The sequence below is a fragment of the Leptodactylus fuscus genome, chromosome 6 (genome assembly GCF_031893055.1).
Source record: "Leptodactylus fuscus isolate aLepFus1 chromosome 6, aLepFus1.hap2, whole genome shotgun sequence".
Taxonomy (NCBI): domain Eukaryota; kingdom Metazoa; phylum Chordata; class Amphibia; order Anura; family Leptodactylidae; genus Leptodactylus; species Leptodactylus fuscus.
In genome coordinates, this window is record NC_134270.1 from 157,042,733 (window position 1) to 157,068,756 (window position 26,024).

Here is a 26,024-nt window from a genome sequence, read left to right on the forward strand (position 1 = left end):
GTGTGCATAATATTTATTTATTTGTGTGTATATGTATTTTGTGTGTTTGTATGTACAATAGAAAAGAAGCTGCATAGGGCACTTTTTGGGCCCGTTCACATAACGGAAACCGCCGTGTGAGTTTCCGCATTGTTAGTCGCTACGGTATGCCAATGATCCCACTCCTGATTAGGCCCGAACGAATGGGGAGTCTCGAACCGTAGACTCCAAAATCCGCAGGGAGATAAGCCATATCGCTTCTTTTTCCGGCTAGCTGAAAAAAATTGCTAGTGGGGAAAAAAAGCGAGGGACTCCCATTGAAATGAATGGGAGTCATTTTTTGCAGGGGGTTCCGTGGACCCTAAGGGAGCCTTCACACGGAGTAAACGCAAACTCGTTCAGAGCGAGCGGCGTTAAAACAGATCCCATTGATTTCTATGGGTGCCAGCATAGGCACGCTCCCCATTGAAATCAATAGGAGGTTTTTTTACCTATTGCTTTCAATGGGGAGCGTGCCTATGCTGGCACCCATAGAAATCAATGGGATCTGTTTTACGCTGCTCGCTCTGAACGAGTTTATGTTCAGAAAGAGCAGTGTGTTTACTCTGTGTGAAGGCTCCCTTAAAGGGAACCTGGCATCAGGTTTGGGACACTGAACCATCCATGTACGAGGATTGCAGTTTACTGCCCCCAGTCTTGCTGACAAGTTCCCTTCAGTGTAGGTGTCAAGAATATTAGGTTCATGTTGCAGGTAAAATCTCCTCCCCGCCTGTGTGTTTATTTGGTGATATTTCTGTTGTTTTGCTCGTTTTAGAACAGTGATCTTGGTAACATATGAAAGCGCTGTGGCTTATAACATCAGAATGACTGCTCCTTGTGGTATAAAAGTGATCTAGTTATTTGGCGTGCCCCTCTCATACTGGCAGTATATAGCGGAGGGTCTCTGTATGTGTCTCAACACTTTTATACGTTCACCTGTATATTAGGCATTTGCAGGCTATTCAGATGACTATGGGAAGGCGGCCATCTTATTTGTCTGTGTACATAAAGTATCTGCATAGACGCTAGTAAGCTGCGGGAAGTACACGGCGCATAGATTAAATACGTTTTACTGTATATTAATATTTATAACCTGAGCCAGACTGAGTACAGAGAGACCCAGAAGATCAGCTACAGTCTTGCGGTGTGCTGGATGGGCGCACCTGTAGGATTTCGGTTAGACGTAGCTCTTCTTCTCCTCTCTATTTCCTTCAGTGCTGCAGTAGATCTGAGCTGTGATCTGTGACTACTGGGAGTCTGAGCCACGCCTCCAGTCTCGTGATTGGTTCACGTTACTTTTCACTTGCTCCGCCTCTTCTGATGTGTATAGACATAGACCTATCAGAGGCTGTGGCCTGACTAGGAAACAGAGTAGTCAGTCAGTGGTTTGGCCTATTGACTGCACAGCCCTGAGTTTGGATAAGGCCTCGCGTTGCGGCAAAGCTGCTTTTTTGTTGTTGCAGATTTTGCTTCCGTTTTTTGAGCCAAAGCCAGGAGTGGATTGAGTCAGAGTAAGATGTATCAGAGCTTCCTATAGATTTCTCATTCCTTCTGTAGTCTTAAGCTGGGTTGGGCTCAAAAAACTGCAACAAAAAAAGCTGCGTTTCCGCACCGCGGGCTCTCACCCTTTCAGTGCCAGAAACCAGCAGGACGCTTCCTTTTAGTTCAGCGTGCTGACTCCTACTGAAAGTAATCCAGCTTTTTTATGTGAAGTACAGTATATGTCCCCTAAGCGGGCCTGGAGATTCCTAGTCTTCGAGACGCGTCTGCTCTCTACGTTACATGTCGGTCATTGATGACAAGTGACTATAATGGATGCCGCTCATTACTAAAACCTGTTGTGTAACACTTCAGGGCACGTCCAGTAGTGGCAGGTTTATTTACAGTGTAGGGTTAGAAGCTGCAGAAAAAAAATCAATGCAAATGTGCTGACCTATAATATGTCCCATAGGTCACCGTTTTGGCAAATACAAGGATTGGTGGTGTCATGGTGAGGAGTCGCACCGATAGCCCAATGCTTTGGGTGTAGCCAGTGGTGGCTTATACGTATACTGTATGTATATTTGTGTGCAATGAGAAGGAATGGGGACCCCTGGGGATCAGCAGGGTCCTAGTGGTGATCTATGTTAATAGTGAGACAATCCCTTTAATAGAAGTGAATTATTCATTAACCTCCAGTGCTTTTATACAGGTCATAGAGCTCCTGGACGACTTGTAATAACCTTAATAATTTATAGTAGAAGGTGCGCGATCTGCTTTCTTCTGCTATGGGAGACGTACGGTGACTAGTCTGTGTGATGCCAGACATCCCTGTCCCATCAGGTATACATCTGCTCTTTACATACATATCATGTATATGTACGGGCGCTTAAAGGGCTCATCTGGGGTTTCAACAAAGTTGAGGTTAAGGCCACAAAGCCGTGGTTTTCTATTGATCATCCGTTCAGATTGGTCATCAATATGTGATCAGTGTTGGTCCAACACCCAAAACTTTCGCCAGTCAGCTGGTTGAAGAAGACGTAGCATTTAGGTCATCAATGTCGGTGGTCCCTAGCCTATTTTTGCACCAGGGACCGGCTTCAAGCAAGATCTTTGCGGACTGGTGATTGGGGGACCCCTGATCTATGTGACCAAGGGCAGTTGTAGTGGTCATGCTTTGTATTACAGATTAGCCCCATTCACTTGATTGGGACTGAGGTGTTGCTGTACCATGTGACCAATGATCATGATGTCATCAGCATAGGGAAGAAGCTGCGGGCTTTTAGATATTGACGTCATTTGTGACCCCCAATGATCAAATATCCTAAGGATAGGTCAACAGTTGTAACTACCAGCAAACCTAAGCAGAAAGCAGTATAGAATAATATATACTCTCCCGGGAAATATGTTGCCGTTTCATGGGGCCCATGCCAGTCCCTGAGCAATGACGTCAGTTATGTGACCACTACATTGGTCTCAGCAGTCACGTGTCATATGCAAGCATCGTTGCTGAGGCAAGTCATTGGCTCCAGTGGTCACATGAGCGATCATTGCCGAACCAAAGGGGACCACTGACTTTAACCGATAGGCCACGGTTACTTTTTTCATGTTATACCACTTCAGCACTTTCTTAAAATCCTGGACAACCCCTTTAATGCCGATTTATGGTCGAAGTTCCTCCACCATGGATGTTATATTGATAGGACGCGTCAGATCACCATCATCGAATTTCAGTATATAATTGAAGGGCAAGATATGTCGAGAAGATGACACAGCAAGTTGGAAATGACAGGGGCCAACCTTCAAGAATTTCCACATGAGGATGTGGTTTGTGAGTAGGACGGTTTTACCGACCTCACAGCACGTCCATGTGACACAAGTCACGCCGTGCCACTATATAGACGTAGCTGAAGACTTCACCTGTAGACTTCACAACGTGGGCCATATACGACTCCCATTGATCTTACGCCATGTTACCGAATCTGACAAAGGCCTTGTCTCCGGAAAGCAAATGTTGGGTCAGTGTTGCCATCCCTGAGCCAACGACGGACATGAGCATCGTGCTGGCAGCATCTACGACAGAAGCAGCAGGACAGCCAGATATGTGAAGGAGTTTCACAGATGCTACGTCCGGGGTTGCCATTTTTATTATTTTACTTTATATTTTATTTAGGAAACCAAGTCAATGCAGGGCACTGGTGTACATGGCTTGTAACCCTTTGATACCAAATGTCATCAAAATGGTGGACATTGCAGAGGTCAAGAACCTGAACTATACATTGACTCTCGGTGCAGGTCCGTCTGCAGGTTTTTGATGCAGTACACGGATGCTGGTGCTGTACATCCCAGTGAGGCGACCATTGCTGAGTCTGCTGTTCTTTTGGGCCTAGTGATCACTAGAACAAGGGTCCCAAGTCCCGATCCTGGATAATCTCAAGTCTGAGTCTGCTGAAGACCATTTTTACTGAACAGATTTCCATTGGTCCAGAGAAAATAATGGATGCCAAATGTGCAATTCCGCCTGCCCGATTGTTATAGTGTCTGTGAGATCCTAATCCTGGTTCGGCTATTTATGGTATTGAGTTCCCAGTGACATTATGGCCATAAATGTTGAGCCTTTAGCGTTCACGTCCTGGCCACGTCCTTTCCCTTTAGGGTATGTTCACATGCGGCAGGTTCATTGCATTGCAAGCCATTTCATACATCTTAATGGGTTGGTTTCTACGGATTGAACATGAACTCCTGCAAACCCTATTTCACATGGGTGGGCTAATTGTAGAAATTTATCCAACAGGAGGATGTAGGATTAGGTATATAGAGTATTGTCAGGATGGGTGGAAAAAAGGGAAAATTGTTAGTTTTAGTTCTGCTCCGGTCTTATGTCTGAGGAGGTGGGCCGAGAAAGTATCGTAACAATGCAGAGAGCATGCAACGTGGCCTAGAGAAGGCAAGAACTAAAGGAAACGTAGGCTAATAGTAGCATTGCTTTGTTACTTCTGCACATTGGTGGTGACCCTGATCACTAGTGCAAAGAGGCCCCAGCACCTGGTGAGCAGGGTGCCAGATTTTCTCCTTGCCCCATTTCCAGGCTAGCCAATGGCCAAGTGACCTGTGAGTAAAGCTGAGTAAGGACCAGTAAGGAGACCAGTTGTCATGGTGTCATAGTGGTCCTTAGTGATAATGGCAACTCCTTTAAATGTTTGTTTAAAGGGGTCTCCTGGCCTTAAATCAAATTTTCCTATTGGTGACCTGTACACAGAATAGGTCATTGCTGTGTGATTCCACACAAAGCTTCTGTTCTAGCGGCCTCCGGGTGCAAAGTCATGGGAGCTGTGCTGCAGTTTGCCAGAACCACCACTATGTAGTGCTGTGCCGCCCAACCCCCAACAGATGAAATGCTGAGGGACCCATCCCACCCCTGGCAACTTCTGACTCCCGGAGAGATGATTTGGGAGTCTGACCCCAAGAGATGAAATGCCGAGCCCTCCGAGGACCCGTCCCACTGGATAGCATAGGATATCAATATGAAAATTCAGTTTGGGACTGAGCCCTTCCTGCTGAGCATGCAGGTTAGACAGACTTAATCAATAGTTGCGGATTTCTACAATCTGCCCGATCTTCTCGTGCTTTAGATATTCAGATGACTTTCATTCAGCAGGTACCAGGGAAAAGATGGCTTAATCTTCTGTTCTCAGAGGAGATAAGCGGCCAGCAGAAATGTCTAGCGGCATCTTACTCCCCTCGCCCCATTGAAAATGCCTAAAAACTCAGCCAACGCAATTGTAGGTTGCTGCATGTGTACGGAGCGGTCAGGAGGAATAGCCTAATAGACTACAGCTGTGGACGGTCTATGGTTACCCTTTAGCATCTATATAGGTGAAATGGAAGTGATCGTAGGAGTAATGGCTCAGTGCAAATGCAAAACTATACGTCACGGGTCGTTTGATCAAATCCCCCCCCCCCCCCATGTGGACGGTGATTGTAATGGAGTCTGTGCCAATGTGTAGTTGTTGCAGCAGTAGTTATGGGTGTCGCGGATCCTCCATTGGGATGTGTAAATAACACTTTAGTCGGTGACTACATTGCTGGTGTGCCGCTCACAGTGCCTTCACCGTTATCTTATCTAGTCACTCTGGACTTTGTCTTAGTAACAAGGTACATGGCGGGGGATAATGATTTTCCCGATTGAGTCATTCCCATTATACAGAGAGCAGGAATATAGATTTTGTCACATTGCTATATCTTTGGTATTATGAAATGATTATTGTTACACAGACCCTCCCCATCTATAGCACGATCGGAGAAGGTGCCTTGTACTACACTAATGCCTCACCGTGGGGCGCTATACCACCCCATATGCATTCTGTATTATCCTATAGGGATGATCCCGGCCCCAGCTTCATACATAGTAGTTCTCCCGATGCCTCGGGACCCTATGGCACATTTATCTCCCTCCCCCCACTAATAATACAGAATCCTCTCTGCTTGTCAGAGGAGAATAACCTTGTACTTGTTCAGCATCTCTTCTGACAATCAGAGAAGACTTGGCCAGAACCTGAGCACGTGTGTCCACTATAAGACATGTAGTAAGGTGGACATGGTATATAATAATAGGTTTATACATCACAGTAAGCATCTGGGTAGGCAAAGGCTGAAAGGGGTGATCGGAGACATAGCTTATCACTGTATATGGCTGCTAGTGGGCCAATATACATAGCAAACAAGTACTTACCTGTACCAGGCTCCGGTCTCCATACAGGTCCTCCCACTCCAATCACAGGCCTTAGCCGTCACCTCTTACCAAACAGCATGTCATAGTAGTCACCTGCTGGTTGCGAAGAGGTCACCGCTGTTGTACTATGTGTAGCGCTGCCCATGGGAGTGCGGTATGTATGCAGGGTGTATTGTGTAATGTGTACATATAGTAATAATGACCCTTGTGGGGTTACTTACCCTATGGAGTAAGGGCAGGTTTCCACGTACATGTGCACACTTTGTTCCTTCTTATTATTTTCCTGTTATCCGTTATTCGCTCCCATATTATATTATTCTTGCTGTTATATGGCCGCAGTAGGTTTTCGCTTCTATGCTGTTCCGTGGCGTTGACTAGTTTTATAAATGACGTCTTTTTTTTTTCTCTCTTCCAGACCTTGAAACCTCGCAGTCGCCACAAGCTAACACTTCTCCTACTACTGAAAGTAAAGTTCTGCCGGGAGTTTACCGTCTTTTTGCCATTCGCCATATCCTTAATGACCTGTGGTGTAGATGAGAAGCGCGCACGGATTCTAAAGAGTCGTCTTGCATGTCGATGGAGACGTAAGATGTGCTGATGCAGTATTTATCGTAAGATGCATCCCTCCTTTAGAAAGGTGAGCGCTCGTGTTTTATAGCGCGGTGTATAGGCTGCTTGTGTTATGGCGGTATTACTCATGTCACTTTATAATGTATATTGATCGCTGCGGTATAAACGCTATATACGTAAGGCCGTCGTTCTTCGCTAAGTCTATGCCTGATGTGTCGACATGGACGATACCTATAAGGTCATCGATGAGATTCACCAGATCTGGTCCTTTGACTGACACTTGTGCATATGGTTTGGCCTAGTTGGGGCAAAGGGAACAGTTTAGGGCTGTGCTAGTGACCCAAAAGAGAGCTCAGGACCAGATCAGCATAGGCCAATATTGATCACTCAAGGTCAAGCGCTGGCTTTCAGGCCAGGACAGGGTTAAAGGGGTTTTCTACTGTTAAAATATTGGTCAATATTAGATTGGTGGGGTCTGACACTGGGGACCTCTACAGACCAGCTGCGTGAAGGAGCTGCAGCACTCCGCTGCACCATTTCACAAGCCAGTGACCTCTCGGTCAATGGCTACACTACCTGTTTGTTTCCGAGTCTCATTTAAAGGGGTTGTGCCATTACAGACACTTCCCCTTAATGACAGAATAAGTGTTGCATTGCTTGGAGTCCGACCACTGGGACCCCAGCAATCCAGTGAACACGGACCGAAAAGTTCCCATGAATCATCCTTATGTATGAAGCACCAGTGTATTTGTGTGGCTGGCGCCCCATTGCAGTCCCGACAGCCCCTTTGAATGAAATGGAGCACCAGCCATGTTAGTGCACTGGTGCTTTATTCACTACAAGGCTTTAGGGGGACTTTCAGGTCCCCGTTCTGTTTGCTGGGGTTTCCAGGGGTCAGACCCTTAGCAATAGGGCACTTATCCGTTAACACAGGGTAGGGAATCAGTGTCTCTAATGGCACAACGTTTTTAGAGAGGACCTTTCATGTCCTCTGATTATGGCGGTATTATATGCCACTAGAGAGCTGACCTTATGCTGAATTCAGGGCACTGTCAGCTTTCTAGCGGTATATAATACCGCACATCTGCTTTCCCGATCTGTGCCTCGGATAAAGAGCTATTGGTACCATAGCTCTTCACAGTCAGAAGGGCGTTCCTGACAGTAAGTCAGGAACGTCCTTCTCCACAGCAGCACCTATCGCCCTGTACAGTGTGAGCGGGGAGGATTGCCTCCTCCCTCTGCTCACAGTGCTCGTCCATAGACAAGTATTATCAGGGAGGGGAGGGAGCGTTCCTCCCCGGTCACATTGTACAGCACTATAGGCGCTGCTGTGAAGGACGTTCCTGACTGACTGTCAGGAACGCCTTTCTGACTGTAAAGAGCTATGGTACCGGGACCGAAAGCTCTTTACCCGGGACACAGATCGGGAAAGCCTGAATTCAGCACACTCTCTGCTGTCCAGCAGTATATAGAACTGCCTGTGCCCCAAACCATGAAAGGTCCTCTTTAAGTGAATGGCAAGGAGCTGCAATACGGATCCCAGTTGCTGGACGGTGTATGGTGTTGCGGTAAGCAGTTAATAGGCCGCACCTCTCACCTAAAACCTGCAGTCTTTTCCAGCAGCTGATCTGGAAGGGGGTGTCCTAGATCCACATCAATAAAATATTGATGACCTGTCCAATGGAATGGGTTAAAGGGGTCCATTTGCTGACAGGCTGCCTTTTCGGAATATGGTCCTAATGTGTGCTTGTCTGTGACTGATCTATTACATTGGTGGTAACTATCTGTGTACAACGCTACAGAATATGGTTGTTCCATAACGAAATGACTGTGCACCAGGCAGCGTGACACATGATGTGAAGGCCTGCGGTATACTCCACCCCTGGCAGGGTAATATAGCGACATCTATATTGACAGCCGTGTACTTTGTGCTCAGGGCCTCATTGACATTGCTGGAATCTGCTGTAAGCTAATTATAAACCGGCGAGTAATGAGCGGCCGGGTCTAATCATTTACTACTGGCGTCCAGTGAGGTCTCCGTTTCCTCTCCTCCGGTCTTGCACTGATCCTTCCCTCCTCTTCGTTTAACCCTTGGGGTGTATACACGCACAGCAGATTTGTTGCAGACATTTCTGTGACTGTAATTCAGCTCTATCGGTCCGACTGGGCTTGTTTTGGCGGCGAGCCCTTGGACTCTCTTGCATTTTGGTGAACGGTACAGTCGCAGACGGTTTTGCAACAAAATCTGCCGCGTGTGAATTAGTCGCGGACACGGTAGTATGCGTCATCCCGGAGCTCTCGGGAATCTACTGGAGAAGGATGACTGGACCTTCTGTTCTACCGTCTTGCGCCAAAAGGAACATTCCTGTTTTTCAGGCTGTTCGTTGGCGTAAAACGTTCTGCAAGGGATGAGAAACCAAGTCTGGGCAGATTTCTTTGATTTTGTGACCTTTCGCGAGTCATGTTTTTCCAGTATTGTTTACTGATAAGATGATGAGGATGATGATGAGGGTAGTACTCTTGTGTCTTAAAGGTATTGTGTCCGAAAAACAAGTTTTGATGGCGATTTTTGTTTTATTTTCATGCGACTGTATATTAAATAAAACCGTCCTTTTCACTTCCTGTTCTGTGAAGATCACTTCCTATTCTCATCATAGGAATGGCTATCTATATATGGGTAACATAGGAGCCACCATTTATAATGTGTGATCTCGCCGCCCGCTTCCTTCCCCTTCATACACACGGTTTTCTGCCTGCCCACCGCACACTTCCGTAGGATGGATTTATTATGAAAAAGTCACAAATTGGGGAATTGCGCAAAAAGTGCTACTTTCCTTTTGAACCACGCGCATGGCAGGAATCATGGTTTGGGATTTAGGTTCATTTACGCCAGCTCACTGGTATAAATGATCCCTGGAATCTACAACCCATCATTACAACATACAACAAATACAACATTGGACGGCGAGTTGATTTGGGGAACATGGGGCACCTCCGTATACATTAGAGCAGAGGTCCTCAAACTGCGGCCCGCCAAGCACTTCTGTCTGGCCCCGCCGACATTGCCGGCAGGCGTGCATTTATAATGAAGCTCCTGGGGAGCTCGGGCCAGGCCATGGAGCGCACTTCACTTTACCTATTGGAGGGCACCGCTCCCGATATCTGTGCGACCTGCTCTGCTTCCAGCCCACTGTTTAAAAAGTTTGAGGACCCCTGCATTAGAGGGTTGGCTGGTCCTACTGCTGGCTACCATTGCGTATGGCCAACCTACGGGTGTCCCTTTAGTTTTATTCAATGATGTGGAATGGTTGGCTATATTCAGTGAAGGAGGTAGATGAAAGTATTATGGGATTCGTGTGTGGTAGCCATATTATACAGGCTGGGGTTGTTGCAGGAAGTCATGGAGTTCTATATTACTAGTGAGGAAGGGCTTGTGTAATCCTCCTGTTTATGGCTATGCTTTACGTCCTGCCTCCATGAAAGCTTATCTAGCGACCTTTGTCTCCTTCCCGTATACTCCCTGCACATAATGAACATTTATATATACACTATGTTCTCCTATAATACAGCCACCCTGTTGAACAGCTGATCAAAGTAGAAGTTGCAGCTAGCCATAGCCTTCAGCAGTAGTGTAAAGTTGCGATGCCAAGGGTGCAGGTGCTTTTCGTTGTTGGTAACTAATAGACTGTCCTGAGCGAACCTAATCCATGACCGCCAGGGGTTGTCGTCTTGAGTACAGGCTGAACTAGATTCCTCATAATGTCTAGTCATCAGCTCACCTGACTTTAGTGAAAAGATATTGGTGTTACCCAATCTTAATATAATCCTTTAGTAGGCGCCGCTCCACTGATTCTGGCACAGTTGGAATTTTCTCTCTAGCCCCCACCATTCCCGAGCAATCGTTGCTGTTAGTATCAGCACCATTATGCTCTCTGCTGTTAGGGGGCGGTCCTAGACTGGAGCAGAAGGACAGGCACCGCCCACCTGATAGGCACCGCCCACCTGATAGGCACCGCCCACCTGATAGGCACCGCCCACCTGATAGGCACCGCCCACCTGATAGGCACCGCCCACCTGATAGCAGAGAGCACAATGGTGATGAAACTAACTACACTGATTGCTTGGGATTGGTGGGGGCTAGAGAGAAAATTCCAACTGTTCTGGAATCAGTGGAACAGCACCTATTGAAGAATACCAAAAGTTGGAGCTGCTAGAGGTTTGGAAAGACCCCCTTTAACAACACCCATACGTATAGAGTATAGTTTGACAAACCCACTAATTTTGGTGGGACAAGCAGAATATCTGTGTATAGCAGTCTATGGTTTATTACTTTATAGTCCTACTCTCTTACATGCCTGTGGTGCACGGTCAGCTTATACTCGGCAGAATCGCCCAACCTTAAGACCCATACTTTTATGAGCTTAAAGATGTGTAAATTGGTGCCTACATGGCGGTGGTGGTGGGGGTTGACAAGTGGTCACGTACCTATAGACATCCAGTGGCCTAGACTGTTCCATATGACGTTGCTGTCACTGTTCACAGCTGATGTCTGTAACCGGTTGTATCCTCATTTGCTACTAAACCAGAACTACTTGTACATCCAGTCTGTGTTATATTGAGCCCCCACCACCCCCTACCTCTATATACAGGCGCCGTCCTAGCGTGCTTACATCTTCTGCCTGCGTGCCGTGCAATATTGCTAATGCGGTTAATATTATAGACGGGTCTTGTTGCCAGATCAACCAGCAAGGTAAAAGAATTAGGAGGCTGGTGTAATATGCGGCTTACAGATCAAGATGTAAAACACAGCAATGTGGAAGGAAGGAAGGAAGGAAGGAAGGAAGGAGCGGCCGCCGGCCTCATAGATTTCAACACGTTTTCCCGTCTCTTACATCCTGCTGATTTCCTAGCACTAGAGATTGTAAGGAACGGAGAAGGCCGGGCTAGGATTTGTGCGGGGATTGAGTGTCAGACTCTGACCGTTCACATACTGATCATGGTTGTGGGTAGGAAAACCTACCCTGAAGTCACCAGTGTTTTTACCCTCTGACCCCCCCCCCCCACACACACACACACACACACACACACACACACACACACACACACACACACACACACACACACACACACACACACGGGTCCGGACATGGCCAAATTTTTGTTTGTCCTCAGCCTCAAGGGTAGTGTTAAGTCAGAGCGTGATCTAACCAAACGAGATGCCGTCGGTCATAATGAAAGTGAAATGTTCCTTTATGTTTGTGTTGTTGTGGGAGCGTCTGCCCGTCTGGTGTATTGTGTTCTGACTTGCGGCTACATTAGGGGTTTGGTCACTGTTTACACTGCGGTTCACGTTACATGTCAAGTAGGCCTCGTACCGGCCTTCTCAGACTCTTATACAACATTTAGAAGGTTACCCATAGCATTAAAGGTACATAGCAAGTTCTGTAATCCATTACTAATCTTGTTGTGGTCCCAAGTTACAGAATGTGTCTAAGCACCGAGCTGCATTTACAGTTCTGCAGACTTCAGAGCTCAAATCCCTCAAATTCAGTTCTCCTTGTCTGCATGGAGCCTGCTCTGGATAAAGATGGCCAAACTTATTACATAGAAGGGTGATGGTCCTTAGGGTGGGCCATCCGTTGGAGGTCTGACACATGGACCCTCTGCCTCGCACAGGCTACAATATTTGGAGATGCTGCCTCTTCACACAAAATCAGGAACTGCATCATACATTTATGCAGTGGATATGCTTGAAATTGCAGCTCAGCCCCATTCACTTGAATGGGACTGAGGTGTGAACAGGCTGTATGACTGTCACATGACCTGTGGTTTCAATCAGCTGATTTGTGGCTGTTTAGCGTGTCTTAAAGGGGCTGTCTGGGCTTAAGCTATTTATGGCCATGAATACCTCATCAGTGCAGGGGTGAGGGGAGGTCCTGGGACCGATCAGCTGTACAGACCTCCGTCCTATACACTCAGGCTCGGACTGGCCCACCGGTGTACCGGGGAATCCCCCGGTGGGCCCCCGAGCCCTGACTTAAAGTTTTGATTTTTACCAATGCAGATGCATTGGTCGGGGCCCGATCGGGATGGCCAGGGGCCCCAACCGGGCACCTGGCCAATGCATCTGCCTCCACACACAGGGGCCCCCATTAGCTGATGCTGAAGAAGTACACATCGGAGGACAACGTGTCTTTCTTCAGCCTCAGCTAATGGCCTCTCCCTTCACTTACCTGCAGCTGCTCTCCTGTGAGGTCTCCCCTGCTGCCCGCACGCACTTCCTCCCCCTCCCCCCTCCTCCTCACACTGAGTCCTGTTACATCGCAGCGTGTGGGGAGGACAGGAGCCGACTGCTGCTGGAATAGGTGAGTAAACTCTTTGTAAAATCTGTATGTTTAATATGTATGTATGTACATTTGTGTAAAGTATGTGTCTTGTATACTGTGTGAGTACTGTATGTTTGTATACAGGTATGTGTGAGTATATACTGTATGCTATAATAATGTGTATGTATATATATGTGTGTGTGTGTATATATAGTATTCATACAAGTATATATATGACTTATATGGTATATGAATGTATATAAATGTATATGTGCTATAGTATTGTATGTGTATATTGTATTGTATATGTGTGAGTATATATGGTATATGTTTAAGGCCTGGTTCACATCTGCGTTCGGTGATCTGTTTGGGGAGTCTGCATGGGAACCCCCTCCCCCTTCCCCCCGAACGGATTACCAAACGCATTAGCAAGCGGTGTGCAGTGAAAGTACGCGGACCCCATAGACTATAATGGGGTCCGTGTGCTTTCCACACGGTGTCCGCATGAGTCATGTGGACAGGAAAGTAGATTGTAAAGTACTTTTCTGTCCGCATGTTGTATGCAGACACCGCACAGAAAGCACATGGACCCCATTATAGTCTATGTGTGCTTTCACTGCACACCACTTGCTAATGCGTTCGGTAGTCTGTTTGGGAGGGTCCCCATGCGGACTCCCCGAATGGATTACTGAACGCAGATGTGAACCAGGCCTGAGTGTGTAGGTATATAGTGAGTGCAATCCCATCCACACATTGCAGAAAAACACACACGGCGGACACACTGCAATTTCCAAAACTGTTGCGGTTTTGGAAATTGCAGCATGTCACTTATATCTACAGAAACACCTGCAGTTTCACTATAGGTATAAGGCTAAGTTCACACGGGGTTTTTTGGTCCGGAACCTGAGGCAGAGGCCGCCTCAGGTTCCGGACCAAAAATCGGGTAGCCGCGACTGGATGCACCGGCATCCAGTCACGCACTCTGCTCCAGATTAGGCCCAATAAATGGGCCTAGATGGGAGGAGGGAGTGTCTTCAGGCTGAATCGCGAGGCGAAACGACCTGAAGAATGAGCACCACGCTTCTTTTTCCGGGAGCTGGAACAAACCGGCTCCCGGAAAAAAAGAACTGACCGGCTCCCATTGATTTCAATGGGAGCCGTCTTTTTGGTCAGGATTTTGAGGCAGATACGGCCTCAAAATCCTGACCAAAAATCCCCGCGTGAACTTACCCTAAAGGAAACAAAGTCCTCAGAGGAAACCTCTGCGGAGTTTCTGCAATAAGCGCTGCAGGAAAAACTGATGTGTTGCCGCCGGGGTTTTTCCCGCAGCGCTTTTTGCTTTGTCTTGCTACATGGGGCTTTAGCCTGACGCTAGGTTCACACTAGCGTTCGGCAGTCCATTCTCAGCTTTCCGTCTTCTGCATGTAGAAGACAGAAAGCTGTCAGACCGGGTGCGGCGGTGTGCGTTTTATGCTCTCCGCCGCAAAACCGTTTAACCGCTAAGGACAGATGAGTATTCTTTTTTTATTTATTTGTTTTTTTATTTTACACCTCCCTCCCACCACGAGTTGCTCCAATTCCTGGACATCTTTCTAATATTGATGGTCTGTCCTTAGGATAGGCCATCAATATTACATCTGCGATGATACAACAGCCAGGACCTCTGCAGATCAGCTTTTCCAGGACACTTCAGCTACGGGTAATGGTAACATTTCTAGGAGCCATGCTGTTCACTTGCCATACAGGCTGTAGCAGTAGGTATATGTAGTGCACATGGTATAGTGCCTGAGTAGCATGGCTCCCAACATGTTATTACCTTTAACCGCCCTGTCTCGGTACCGCTGATCTGCAGGGTCCTGGCGGTGGGCCCCTAGAAACAATTCCACTGGTGGGCCCTAGACATCCCAGTCCGACCCTGTATACACTGGCTTATGGAGATGCAGCCAGAAGTGGATTGGTCTGGGGGCACCTCCCCATCCCACGAATGGGGTGTTCACGGCTTATCCTGGAGATAGGCCTTAAAGGGATCCTATCCTATTCTTCTCCTACCTTTAGATGTCTTCTCCGCACCGCCGTTCGGTAGAAATCCAGGTTTTCTTCAGTATGTAAATGAGTTCTCTTGCAGCATTGGGGGCGGTACCCAGCGCTCAAACAGCACTCTGGGCGTCCCCAATGCTGCGAGAGAACTCTCCAGCGCCGCCTCCATCTTCTTCCAGAACAGGCTCTCCCTGCGTCTTCTTCCGTCCTGGGTTTCAATCTTCTAGGCCTTGGGCCTCAGGCAGAGCTGACTGTGCATCCCCAGGCCACAAGAAAATGGCTGCTTACACAGTAAGCTGGTGTAAGCGGCCATTTTTTTTGTGGCTGCAGTTTCTGCCCGAGGAGAATCCAAATTGTATTTGCCTTTGTACTGTATCTGGGTCCTTACGTCTCCCCGGTTATACATAGTTGACGTGTATAGTGTCTGTGCAGCAGCTATATATCTATATCTTATAGATGACGGCATGTTATTGCTCTTGTGTATACGGTTTCTCTCACATACTGATCTGTTTTCTCCGTTTCCTTCCAGATGTGGCTTTAGTCCTTTCACCATGCCAAAAGTCATCAGTATTGGAAACTATATCAGGACATCTTAGCCTGCTGGATAACGGAGGTGATATTTCTCGTGGATGCCCCGAAACACTTGATCTATCGCCGCAGGCCCTTCGTTGTTGCTGTAGACAATCTGCAGACGGAAAGTTTCTCTCTAACTAGTAAAACCGAACCGTATTCGTTGTAGTCACCGGTCAGTAACTCAACCATCATGTCTACCTCCTCGCTCCGCCGCCAGATGAAAAACATTGTCCACAATTATTCCGAAGCTGAAATCAAAGTAAGGGAAGCTACGTCAAACGATCCATGGGGCCCATCGAGCTCTCTCATGTCCGAAATCGCAGATCTCACCTACAATGTGGTGGCGTTCTCCGAAATTATGAGTATGATATGGAAGCGACTAAATGACCACGGGAAAAACTGGAGACACGTCTATAAAGTAAGTCCATTGCGGGGCTCGGGGTATAGATCCGGGGGCCGTACACTTGATTTGGTTTTGGTTGTTGCAGATAAAGGCATTTTTATGGTGGGGGGGGGGGGGGGGAGTGTATATGGATTAGAATGGGTTAACAAAATAAAGGAGGTCATATTCCGCGATCCTCTGCTACTTCCGTTTTGACACTTTCAAAATGAATTTGGGGCAAGGAAACCCCTATAACGGACTATGGAAATGTAGTACCACACTGTACAGTAGAGAGGCGCCACTATATATCCAGTCGGGACATGCTCTTCAGTAATGTAAGATGTTTGCCATTGCAATGTGCTGCAGATCGGCGGCACCGCTGCTCTTGTACGTTGCAGCCTTGTGTCAGGATACACAGTCCAGTCACATTAATGTGACCACCTGTCAAAATCCAGAATAGCCACCTTTGGCAGAGCGGACCGCTGCGAGACGTGCAGGAAGAGAGGGGATGTTGTGATGATATCACTGGGATGTTGAGCCATGCCGACTCCAGTGCTGTGGCCAGCTGCGCTACGTTACGCGGTTGAGCATCCATGGTGCCAACACCCCGATTGAGGTGGTCTCACAGATTCTTGATTGGGTTCAAGTCCAGGGAATTTGCTGGCCAAGGGAGTACGGTAAACTCATCCTGGTGCTCCTCGAACCACGCACGTACACTGCGAGCTTTAAGACACGTCACATTGTCCTGCTGGTAGATGCCATCATCCTGAGGAAAAACAATTCGCATGTAGGGGTGAACATGGTCCACAAGGATAGATGCATACTGGTGGTGATCCATCGTGCCTTCCACAATGATGAGTGCACCCAGATGGCTGATGACACGTGCCTTCTGCGATTGGTTATTTAACATTGACGTCAAAAGTAGGCAGTGGTCACATTAATATGACTGGACTGTGTATGATGGTGTAACCGGAGGAGCGCTCTATTCAAGTGTATGTCGATGGACCTTACACAGGGTGTCTCGTCCGGTCCCTCCCAGTCAGTGACCTAAATACACTTTCTCATAACCTAGGGTGCTGGAAAAGTAAACCACACGTGCAGGGAGGAAATCTACTGACTATACCGCCATAGAGGTACAAACATGTAGGGCGTAGCCAGATGATAAAATAGCTGAGATACAGTGATACGGTGTAAGTCGCTGTACAGACATCCTGTAATAGTCAGACTTGTATAAAAAACACAGAATCCACTGAATCACCATCTCAGCTGCTGTGGTTGTGCCTGTCAACGCCGCGCCGACTGATTCCACGAGCAACTGACGGGATTCTGAGTCGAGAGTAAAATACGATCAGTACAAGATATTAGCAGGATGTAGATGGTATCTAGAGGTAAGCTGAGAAATGGCGCACTGTGTGTGTGTGGGAGATCACTGCATACTAGAGCAGCAAAAATCCTTACCCGGAAAGCTCGTCAGAGGAAAAAGTACTCGTCTCATTTATCAGAAATGGCTTGAAGGCTTGCCCCCCCTCCCCCCATGAAGTATCGTAACAAGTGAACATAGAAGTGATCCGGAGAAACATTGACATTTATGGTGCCACCTGGTGTACACAGTGTATATTAATGTGCATGTCCACCTGGGACCTACGCAGATCAGCTGCTCAGAGCAGCAACAGCACTTGGTTGAGCGATTCTGCCGGGTGAAATCATATTCGTTCATCACGTGACCTGTTTGCAGCTCAGTCCCATGCTAGTAAATGGGGCTGGCCTGCAAGGCCGACTTGGTCACCTTAAAGTTTCAGCTTATAGTCAATGGGGTTCCTCTGGGTCCATCATAGAACTGAGCCAATCGTCTCCTTTCTTCTCGTCGTCTGGTCCTCTAATGGTCCAGAAGAAGGGATAGACATGCAGGTACGACTTTCGTGGTAAAACCGTGATCCTGCTCTGGGGATATTGATGCTTGCGTATGAAGAATCTCTCTAAAAACTGAATTTATTTTCTCGTTTTGCAGGCTATGACTCTAATGGAGTATCTAATAAAAACCGGCTCCGAGCGGGTAGCGCAGCAGTGCAAAGAGAACATCTATGCCATACAGACACTGAAGGATTTCCAGTATGTGGACAGAGATGGCAAAGACCAAGGCGTGAATGTCCGAGAAAAGGCGAAACAGCTGGTGTCTCTACTGAAGGACGATGAACGGCTGAAGGAAGAAAGAGCACATGCCCTGAAGACGAAGGAAAAGCTAGCACAAACATCTACATGTACGTACTCATGGATCGGGGCTTGTCTTAAACGTATGTAACAGCCTGATAAAGGGAGACGTAGAGAAGTCGCATCGGGGCGACCGTAGTCCTGCTGCTCATCACGAGGGCACACAAGTATTCACGTGCAATGGGGAAAAATCCTAAAAAATCTTGCAATTCCAATTCTTACCACTAAGCCTAAACATTGTGTGACTTCTTTTTTTTTCCCATAGACTCCATGATCTGGAGCAGACTCTCGTCACGTGAATGGGAGACTTTTTTTTTTTTTTTTTTTAACCCTTTAAAGGGATTCTACCACTGAACTTTTTTTCTCTTGTTGAAACGTAGGAATAGCCTTAAGAAAGGCTATTCTTCTTTTGCCTTTAGATATCGTCTTCGCCCTGCTCTTCGGTTAAAATCCCGTTTTTCACAGGTATGCAAATGAGTTCTTTCGCAGCACTGGGGGCGTCCCCAATACTGTGAGAGAACTCTCCAGTGCCGCCTCCATCTTCTTCAGGAACGGGGTCTTCTTCCGGGGGCTGGCTTCAAACTTCTAGGGCAAAGCCAACTGCGCATGCCCGCCAGCCACAAGAAAATGGCCGCTTATGCAATATTGTAAGCAGCCAATTTTCTTGTGGCCGGCGGGCATGCACAGTCAGCTTTGCCCTAGGCCTAGAAGTTTGAAGCCAGCCCCCGGAAGAAGACGCATGAAGAAGATGGAGGTAGTGCTGGAGAGTTCTTTCGCAGCATTGGGGACGCCCCCCAGTGCTGTTAGAGAACTCATTTGCATACTGGCAAAAAATAGGATTTTAAGCGAACGGCGGGGCAGAGAAGACCTCTAAAGGTAGGAGAAGAATAGTCTTTCTTAAGGCTATTCCATCGTGTCAACGAGAAAAAAAAAAGGTTTTTAATGGTAGAATCCCTTTAAATACTGCGATCAGTGCTGACTGTGGCAGAGACACTAATGGGGAATCCCTTTGTTCGTGTCACAGGAAGACTCTGCCATCAAGGTCCTTAGCTGGTTTGGTCAGACCGTCCCGGTTTTATCGAAGGAGTCTATTGTTGTCTGAGAAGATTTCCTGTCAGGACATACTTGTCTGTTAGAGCAAAGGCGAATGTAGTGACACATAGATGTTTGTAGGTTCTTTATAATCAGGAGTGGGGGGAACTAAATAAAAAAATAAAAAAAATCACAATTTGAGATTAAAAATTAAAAGAAAAAAAATGTTATGTAGAAAGTGGGGAAAAACATACTCGCTCTTATAATAAATATATTATAAAATAAAATGAATAAAATTATGTAAAAAAAAGTAATAAGTTATTAGACTAAAATTATTGAATAAAACCAAAAGTGATGTATAATGTAAAAAAACAAAAAAAATTCCAATGCTCATTTTTACAATAAACTTTAGTGCAAAATGGAATAAATGAATAAAGTTATGAAAAGTAAAGTGAATAAAAAAAAATATTGAAAAATAAAATAATTGAATGAAAAGGTATGTAAAAAAAAAATAATTAAATAAATAAAAAAAAATAATAAAAAAATATATATACATATATATGTCCCCAACAAACCTAAACATATTTGGTACCATTACAACCATGTGCAATACATACATAGCATCAATTGTGATCAATGTACGCCATCAGAAAATGGCTCACAAATTGCCACAAAAAAAAAAAATTCCAATAACGTCTTAGTGCTTATGGATAAAAAAAAGTCCTAGATAAAATTCCAGCTGTCTTGCAAGCAAAAAAACAAAACAAAAAAAACAGCCTCTTGGTTATATAGAATAAAAATAAAAAAAATAAAAATCAGAACCAAAGGGAAAAATAAAAAACCAAAAAATCCTCCTTGGTTTTCCAGCCCAAAATGGTCCTTACGTCTTACGGGATAAAGGGAATGTTTCCTATTTAAGACATTAGACGGCGTAGACGCCTCTTCCAGGTTCTGTATGATAACAAGGCACTTCAGTTTTTGGCAGCTCAGGCTTTAGAAATGGGCAGCCATCTTGTAGAAAATGAATTTCTAGCGTTACACGTTCTCTCCCAAATAATCTTCATCCACATCAGGACTCCGCAAGTAGTTTCTCCACATAAATATCTTGTTAGACACTTTCATCTCAAGCCCGGCTACGTCACTCCGTGGTGCACAGATGGCGATAAAATTTCCCACTTGAGCTATTTTAAGCCCTACCTTATGGCCATCTCCACAAAGTAAACATTTGGTGCTACCACTTGCATCTCATTAGGGCTAAGTACAAGAATAATGGTTTCCTTGTCCTTGTGTTTAGGCCTTGGTTTACCACCCACATTCGCTAGAAAGAGGTGTGTGTGTGTAGAATAGTGCTGCTGAATTATACAGAAGTCAACCCTGGACAGCATATACTTGAATGGTATCATATATTTACACACAGTTCTTCATATATTATTGTTTTTAATCCAGTTCTATTCGTGATGGGAATGTGCCTAAAAATTAAGGAATTTTCCAAATAGTCTTCACTAATAATTTCCTGCTGGTGTAGAGTATGTGAAACTCCTTCACATGGCTGACTGTCCTGCTTCTAATTTTTTCTTTATTATCCAACATACAGGTTTGATCTGGTCACAGCGATCATGTATGTGTAGATAAGACAATAGAGGATTTCACAGCTTATATACACCCCTCTATACATAATGACCTCTGCCAAGGTCATAGAGTGTCTTTCTCATACAAGTCAATAGGGTCTGCCCCAGACCTTTGTGTCTCTGGACCCTGGTCCATCTCCAGGAAGTCATAAGCTACTTTAGGCTTAGTGGCAAGAGCTGGAATTGCAAGATTGTTATATATATCCAAAAATAAATTTTATAGCAAAATGTAATTTAAACAATAGGTCATTTTTTGGCGACACTTGCCCTTTGAGGGGTTACGACTGATTTCAGACAGCCATGACCTGGCCATATTACAGATGCAACACCCAGACTAATGGAATAGAGCACCACACAGAGGCAGCGTATAGCGGTACATATCACGTACAGCCCCATATACCACGACTGTGCTGTATGTGAGTCCTGGGTGGAAAGTTTTCTTGCTCTTATCATGCTTGGCAACGTAAAAGCCATTAACAGTGCCCGTGTAGTAAATATTAACAGGAATCCCTTTTGGCCTCACCTTCACCCTTTAGCATGTATTCTAGGAATTCTGCTGTATGTGGATGTGTGACTGTCATGCATGTTACTTCTGATCTTCTGTTATTGGCGTTACTGATATTACTGACATATACAAACCTTACTATATATATTAGTGTGTGTATATATATATATATGTGTGTGTGTATATATATATATATATATATATATATATATATATATATATATATATGTGTGTGTGTATATATATATATATATGTGTGTATGTGTATATATATATATATATGTGTGTATGTGTATATGTATATATATATATATATCTATCTATCACACATATCACACACACAGTGTGAGCTTACTCCAGTCAGTCTAAACCTGCACCATATTTGTCACAGGGATGACGCATGCTTTACTATGTTTTTTCCAGGCGCCTCCATTATAGTGTACGGAGCTCCATGCACTGTATACATCTTCTGGTCTGTACACTCTAGTGGTGGCGCCTGGAATTGCAACCTTGCTTCCATACACTTGAATAGGAGCAGGACTACCTGGTATACTGCTTACGATAGCAGAAACATCTGATCAGTATGAGGTTATTGTCCGGTGGATAGGCCATCACTATCCATTACCTTCAGATCCTGGACCACCCCTTTAAGCCTCCACACTCTTGCAGAGACTCTCTCCACCAGGAGACATGTTCCCTCCACGACCATCCTCGGGGTACCGTACACCACAATGCCCTGTGCTTACAGAATGTTCTCACCATCCAAATGACTCTTTTCCTAAAAATGTTTGCAGCCTCGTCCGCCTCCTCCACACTGAACCCAGCGACAGAAGCCGAGCAGGCCTGGCCACAGAGCAGCGGGGAGGAAGAGCTTCAGCTCCAGCTCGCTCTGGCCATGAGCAAAGAAGAAGCGGAGCAGGTAAGAGCAAAGGTAAATCCACACCAGGGGGGGCTCTTGGGGTATCGTTCTGTGATATGTCATTAAATCTCACTGTATACATCCAGCAGAGAACCAAGATCCTGTATCCAGGTGTCCCATCCAAGGCACGAGTCTGGAAATGTCTGCCGTGTAAATGCTTTGGAGACCACTTTTTCTTTTTTCTTTTTTTCTTTTTTTTGTTTTATTTTTGGTGTTTTTTTTTATTAGCAGATTATGGATAGGGATAGTAACTTGTTGGTCCAGAAAAAGTTCTGCAAGGTGAAGCCACAGCAGCCCATCAGCATGTAATCTGACCTGTGATGTGGTTTTAGTATGGAGTATAAGTATTATAGGTGACCTGGAAAAGGTAAAATGTTAATAAGGGCCTGTACTAGGCATGGGTTGTCAGAATTGGATTCGCGGCAGTCTGACTCCGCCCACTGCCACCAGGCACAGCGCCATGTATTCAGTAGTGGCTGTACCTGGTATTACAGGTCAGTCCTATTCACCCGAATGGGACTGACTGCAGAGAGACACGGTACAAGGCACAGACACTACAACATGTATGGCCCTGTGACACGGAAGCCACATGTTCACCATAGACCTTGAATTGGCTAATACATAAAGGTACCATGAGAAGACCCCACACTATCTAATAGGTAAGGCTACCACAAGTCAGACCCCCACACTATCTAATAGGTAAGGCTACCACAAGTCAGACCCCCACACTATCTAATAGGTAAGGCTACCACAAGTCAGACCCCCCACACTATCTAATAGGTAAGGCTACCACAAGCCAGACCCCACACTATCTAATAGGTAAGGCTACCACAAGCCAGACCCCCCACACTATCTAATAGGTAAGGCTACCACAAGTCAGACCCCTCACACTATCTAATAGGTAAGGCTACCACGAGTCAGACCCCCCACACTATCTAATAGGTAAGGCTACCACGAGTCAGACCCCCACACTATCTAATAGGTAAGGCTACCACGAGTCAGACCCCCACACCATCTAATAGGTAAGGCTACCACGAGTCAGACCCCCACACTATCTAATAGGTAAGGCTACCACAAGTCAGACCCCCACACTATCTAATAGGTAAGGCTACCACAAGCCAGACCCCCCACACCATCTAATAGGTAAGGCTACCACGAGTCAGACCCCCACACTATCTAATAGGTAAGGCTACCACAAGCCAGACCCCTCACACTATCTAATAGGTAAGGCTACCACGAGTCAGACCCCCACACCATCTAATAGGTAAGGCTACCACGAGTCAGACCCCCACACCATCTAATAGGTAAGGCTACCACAAGTCAGACCCCACACCATCTAATAGGTAAGGCTACCACAAATCAGACCCCCACACCTTCTAATAGGTAAGGCTACCACAAGTCAGACCCCCACACCATCTAATAGGTAAGGCTACCACGAGTCAGACCCCCACACTATCTAATAGGTAAGGCTACCACGAGTCAGACCCCCACACCATCTAATAGGTAAGGCTACCACGAGTCAGACCCCCACACCATCTAATAGGTAAGGCTACCACGAGTCAGACCCCCACACTATCTATCTAATAGGTAAGGCTACCACAAATCAGACCCCCACACCTTCTAATAAGTAAGGCTACCACAAGTCAGACCCCCACACTAATAGGTAAGGCTACCACGAGTCAGACCCCCACCCCATCTAATACTAATAGTTATTGAGGGCCTATAAGATTGAGGCAAGTCCTTTAGAATTGGATCACTGTTCCTCTTATTAGGTGATGACTTCTCTTAGGTTAGGACATCTTTTATGGGTTAAAAAAAAAACCCTTTTTCTAATAGGTTTGTCTTGAAAAATTCACAACCGTTTTTACTCGTACAGTGCACGTTGCTCAAGCCCTTTTTATTGGCCTCCTTTCTTACACCCATTCCTGAGCCCTTTTATTTTAGCTTCACATTAGTATTCGGGTTTCTGCTGTTTGGGTCTGTATGGGGACTGGAAAGACGAAAACCTGGACTGCTTAAAAAAGCATGGAAACCTGAGGACCACATAGACTATAAATGGGGTCCACCAGGTTTCCCCGAGAGAAGTCTTCCTTGCCATTTTTAAGTGGGTTCTGCGGAGACGCCAACGCTAGTGTGAATCGAGCCTTAGGGATCGTAAACATTCATTTATACTGATAAGATTTCAGCATGCATGTTTATGAGTCCTTAGGAGAATAGAGAGATAAGAGAAGGGTCTGACGGATATCACTGAGCAGGAGACCGAGCAGCCCGCACTGTAGGAGAGAAATCGCAGAATATTTCATAAAAACCTATTAGGAAAATGCTTTTGACCCTTGGGGTTGAAACCCACCGCACTTTTCTCTCCTACCTACCTTGGTGTCTTAATAAAGTGCTACTGCAATTGGACCGGTCACCTCTCCTGACAATTCTGTGGTAAATGTATGAAAAGACTGCTGCTGTTCCTACGTTATTCCTCCTAAAAATATGTATTAAGAGAACATTAAAAAGAGAAATGTATAAGTGACTTATCACTTATATGTATGTGTGTGTGTATCTACGTCTCTCATCCGTCTCTCATCCGTCTCTCATCCGTCTCTCATCCGTCTCTCATCCGTCTCTCATCCGTCTCTCATCCGTCTCTCATCCGTCTCTCATCCGTCTCTCATCCGTCTCTCATCCGTCTCTCATCCGTCTCTCATCCGTCTCTCATCCGTCTCTCATCCGTCTCTCATCCGTCTCTCATCCGTCTCTCATCCGTCTCTCATCCGTCTCTCATCCGTCTCTCATCCGTCTCTCATCCGTCTCTCATCCGTCTCTCATCCGTCTCTCATCCGATCTCCCTACACAGTCTGAGACTGCAGACTATGTAGGGACACCCTGTGAACAAGGAATAGTTCCACCTAGTTGACAATAGGATTAACTGAGGAACAACATAACCCTAGAATTATAAGGGAACAGTCCTCAGACATGCCGGGAGAGGTTGCTTGGTTCGCAGTTCTATAAATGCCCTACTGAATCCTTAGTATATGGAGGCGCAGGCACTTGTGGCCTATGGTCATAGAATTAAGGAGCCGAGTAGTTGCCGTCCTTCCTGCCGGTCGGCCATCTTGCCTTTCCTGTATTTCAGGTCTCACATATTCAGATGTTATCTACCAAACATTGGGCATGTCCTTATGTGATCCCATTGCTTCACAGCGATCCTTCAGCATAATCGATATGTGTTACATGCAGATTTCGCTACAGATTCCTAGTAGGGTCACTCCTATACGTTAAAGGGGTGAAATCTGCACCACACAATGTACACTCCCCCACATGTGAACATTGCCTTACACTAAACCCCAGCTGAAATCATTCTCTTCATTAAATCTGTATTTCTTCTGTGTTGGGGTTTTCTGCAGATGGTTACCATACGGTAGCTCCAGGTGAAGGTCTCGCGTCCATATAACGTTGATGTTGTATGACGGCCGCTCCTCTATAAGCTGGACGTTTTTGGTAGTGGTCATGCCCCGAGGAAAGGAGCAAACTTACAATTCCTGTTCTGGACTGGATAAGGGAACGTCCCCCATCCCCCTCCTCCTTATCTACCATTACCAGCATGTGCCTGTTTTGCTGATT

The 26,024-nt window shown here is 46.0% G+C and overlaps 2 protein-coding genes across 8 annotated transcripts in view; both read left to right on the forward strand.

Annotated features, from left to right (window-relative positions):
• Positions 1 to 6,171, forward strand: part of ARCN1 (archain 1 coat protein complex I subunit delta) — a 137,708-nt gene extending 131,537 nt beyond the window's left edge. Inside the window, exon 9 of the mRNA XM_075277716.1 lies at positions 6,156 to 6,171. The gene's annotated coding sequence lies outside the window, so the exon portion shown is untranslated. The remainder of the gene's footprint in view (positions 1 to 6,155) is intronic.
• The window catches only part of EPN1 (epsin 1), a 42,492-nt gene that overhangs the window by 2,894 nt on the left and 13,574 nt on the right, over positions 1 to 26,024 (forward strand). For 4 of the 7 annotated variants that reach the window (XM_075277706.1, XM_075277710.1, XM_075277708.1 and 1 more), the window contains exons 2-5: positions 6,645 to 6,866; positions 15,692 to 16,153; positions 18,126 to 18,375; positions 22,285 to 22,421. In XM_075277706.1, the coding sequence (XP_075133807.1) occupies positions 15,926 to 16,153; positions 18,126 to 18,375; positions 22,285 to 22,421 (615 nt within the window). In that variant the 5' untranslated portion in view covers positions 6,645 to 6,866; positions 15,692 to 15,925. The remainder of the gene's footprint in view (positions 1 to 6,644; positions 6,867 to 15,691; positions 16,154 to 18,125; positions 18,376 to 22,284; positions 22,422 to 26,024) is intronic. The other 3 variants (XM_075277707.1, XM_075277709.1, XM_075277712.1) reach the window with 1 other exon arrangement.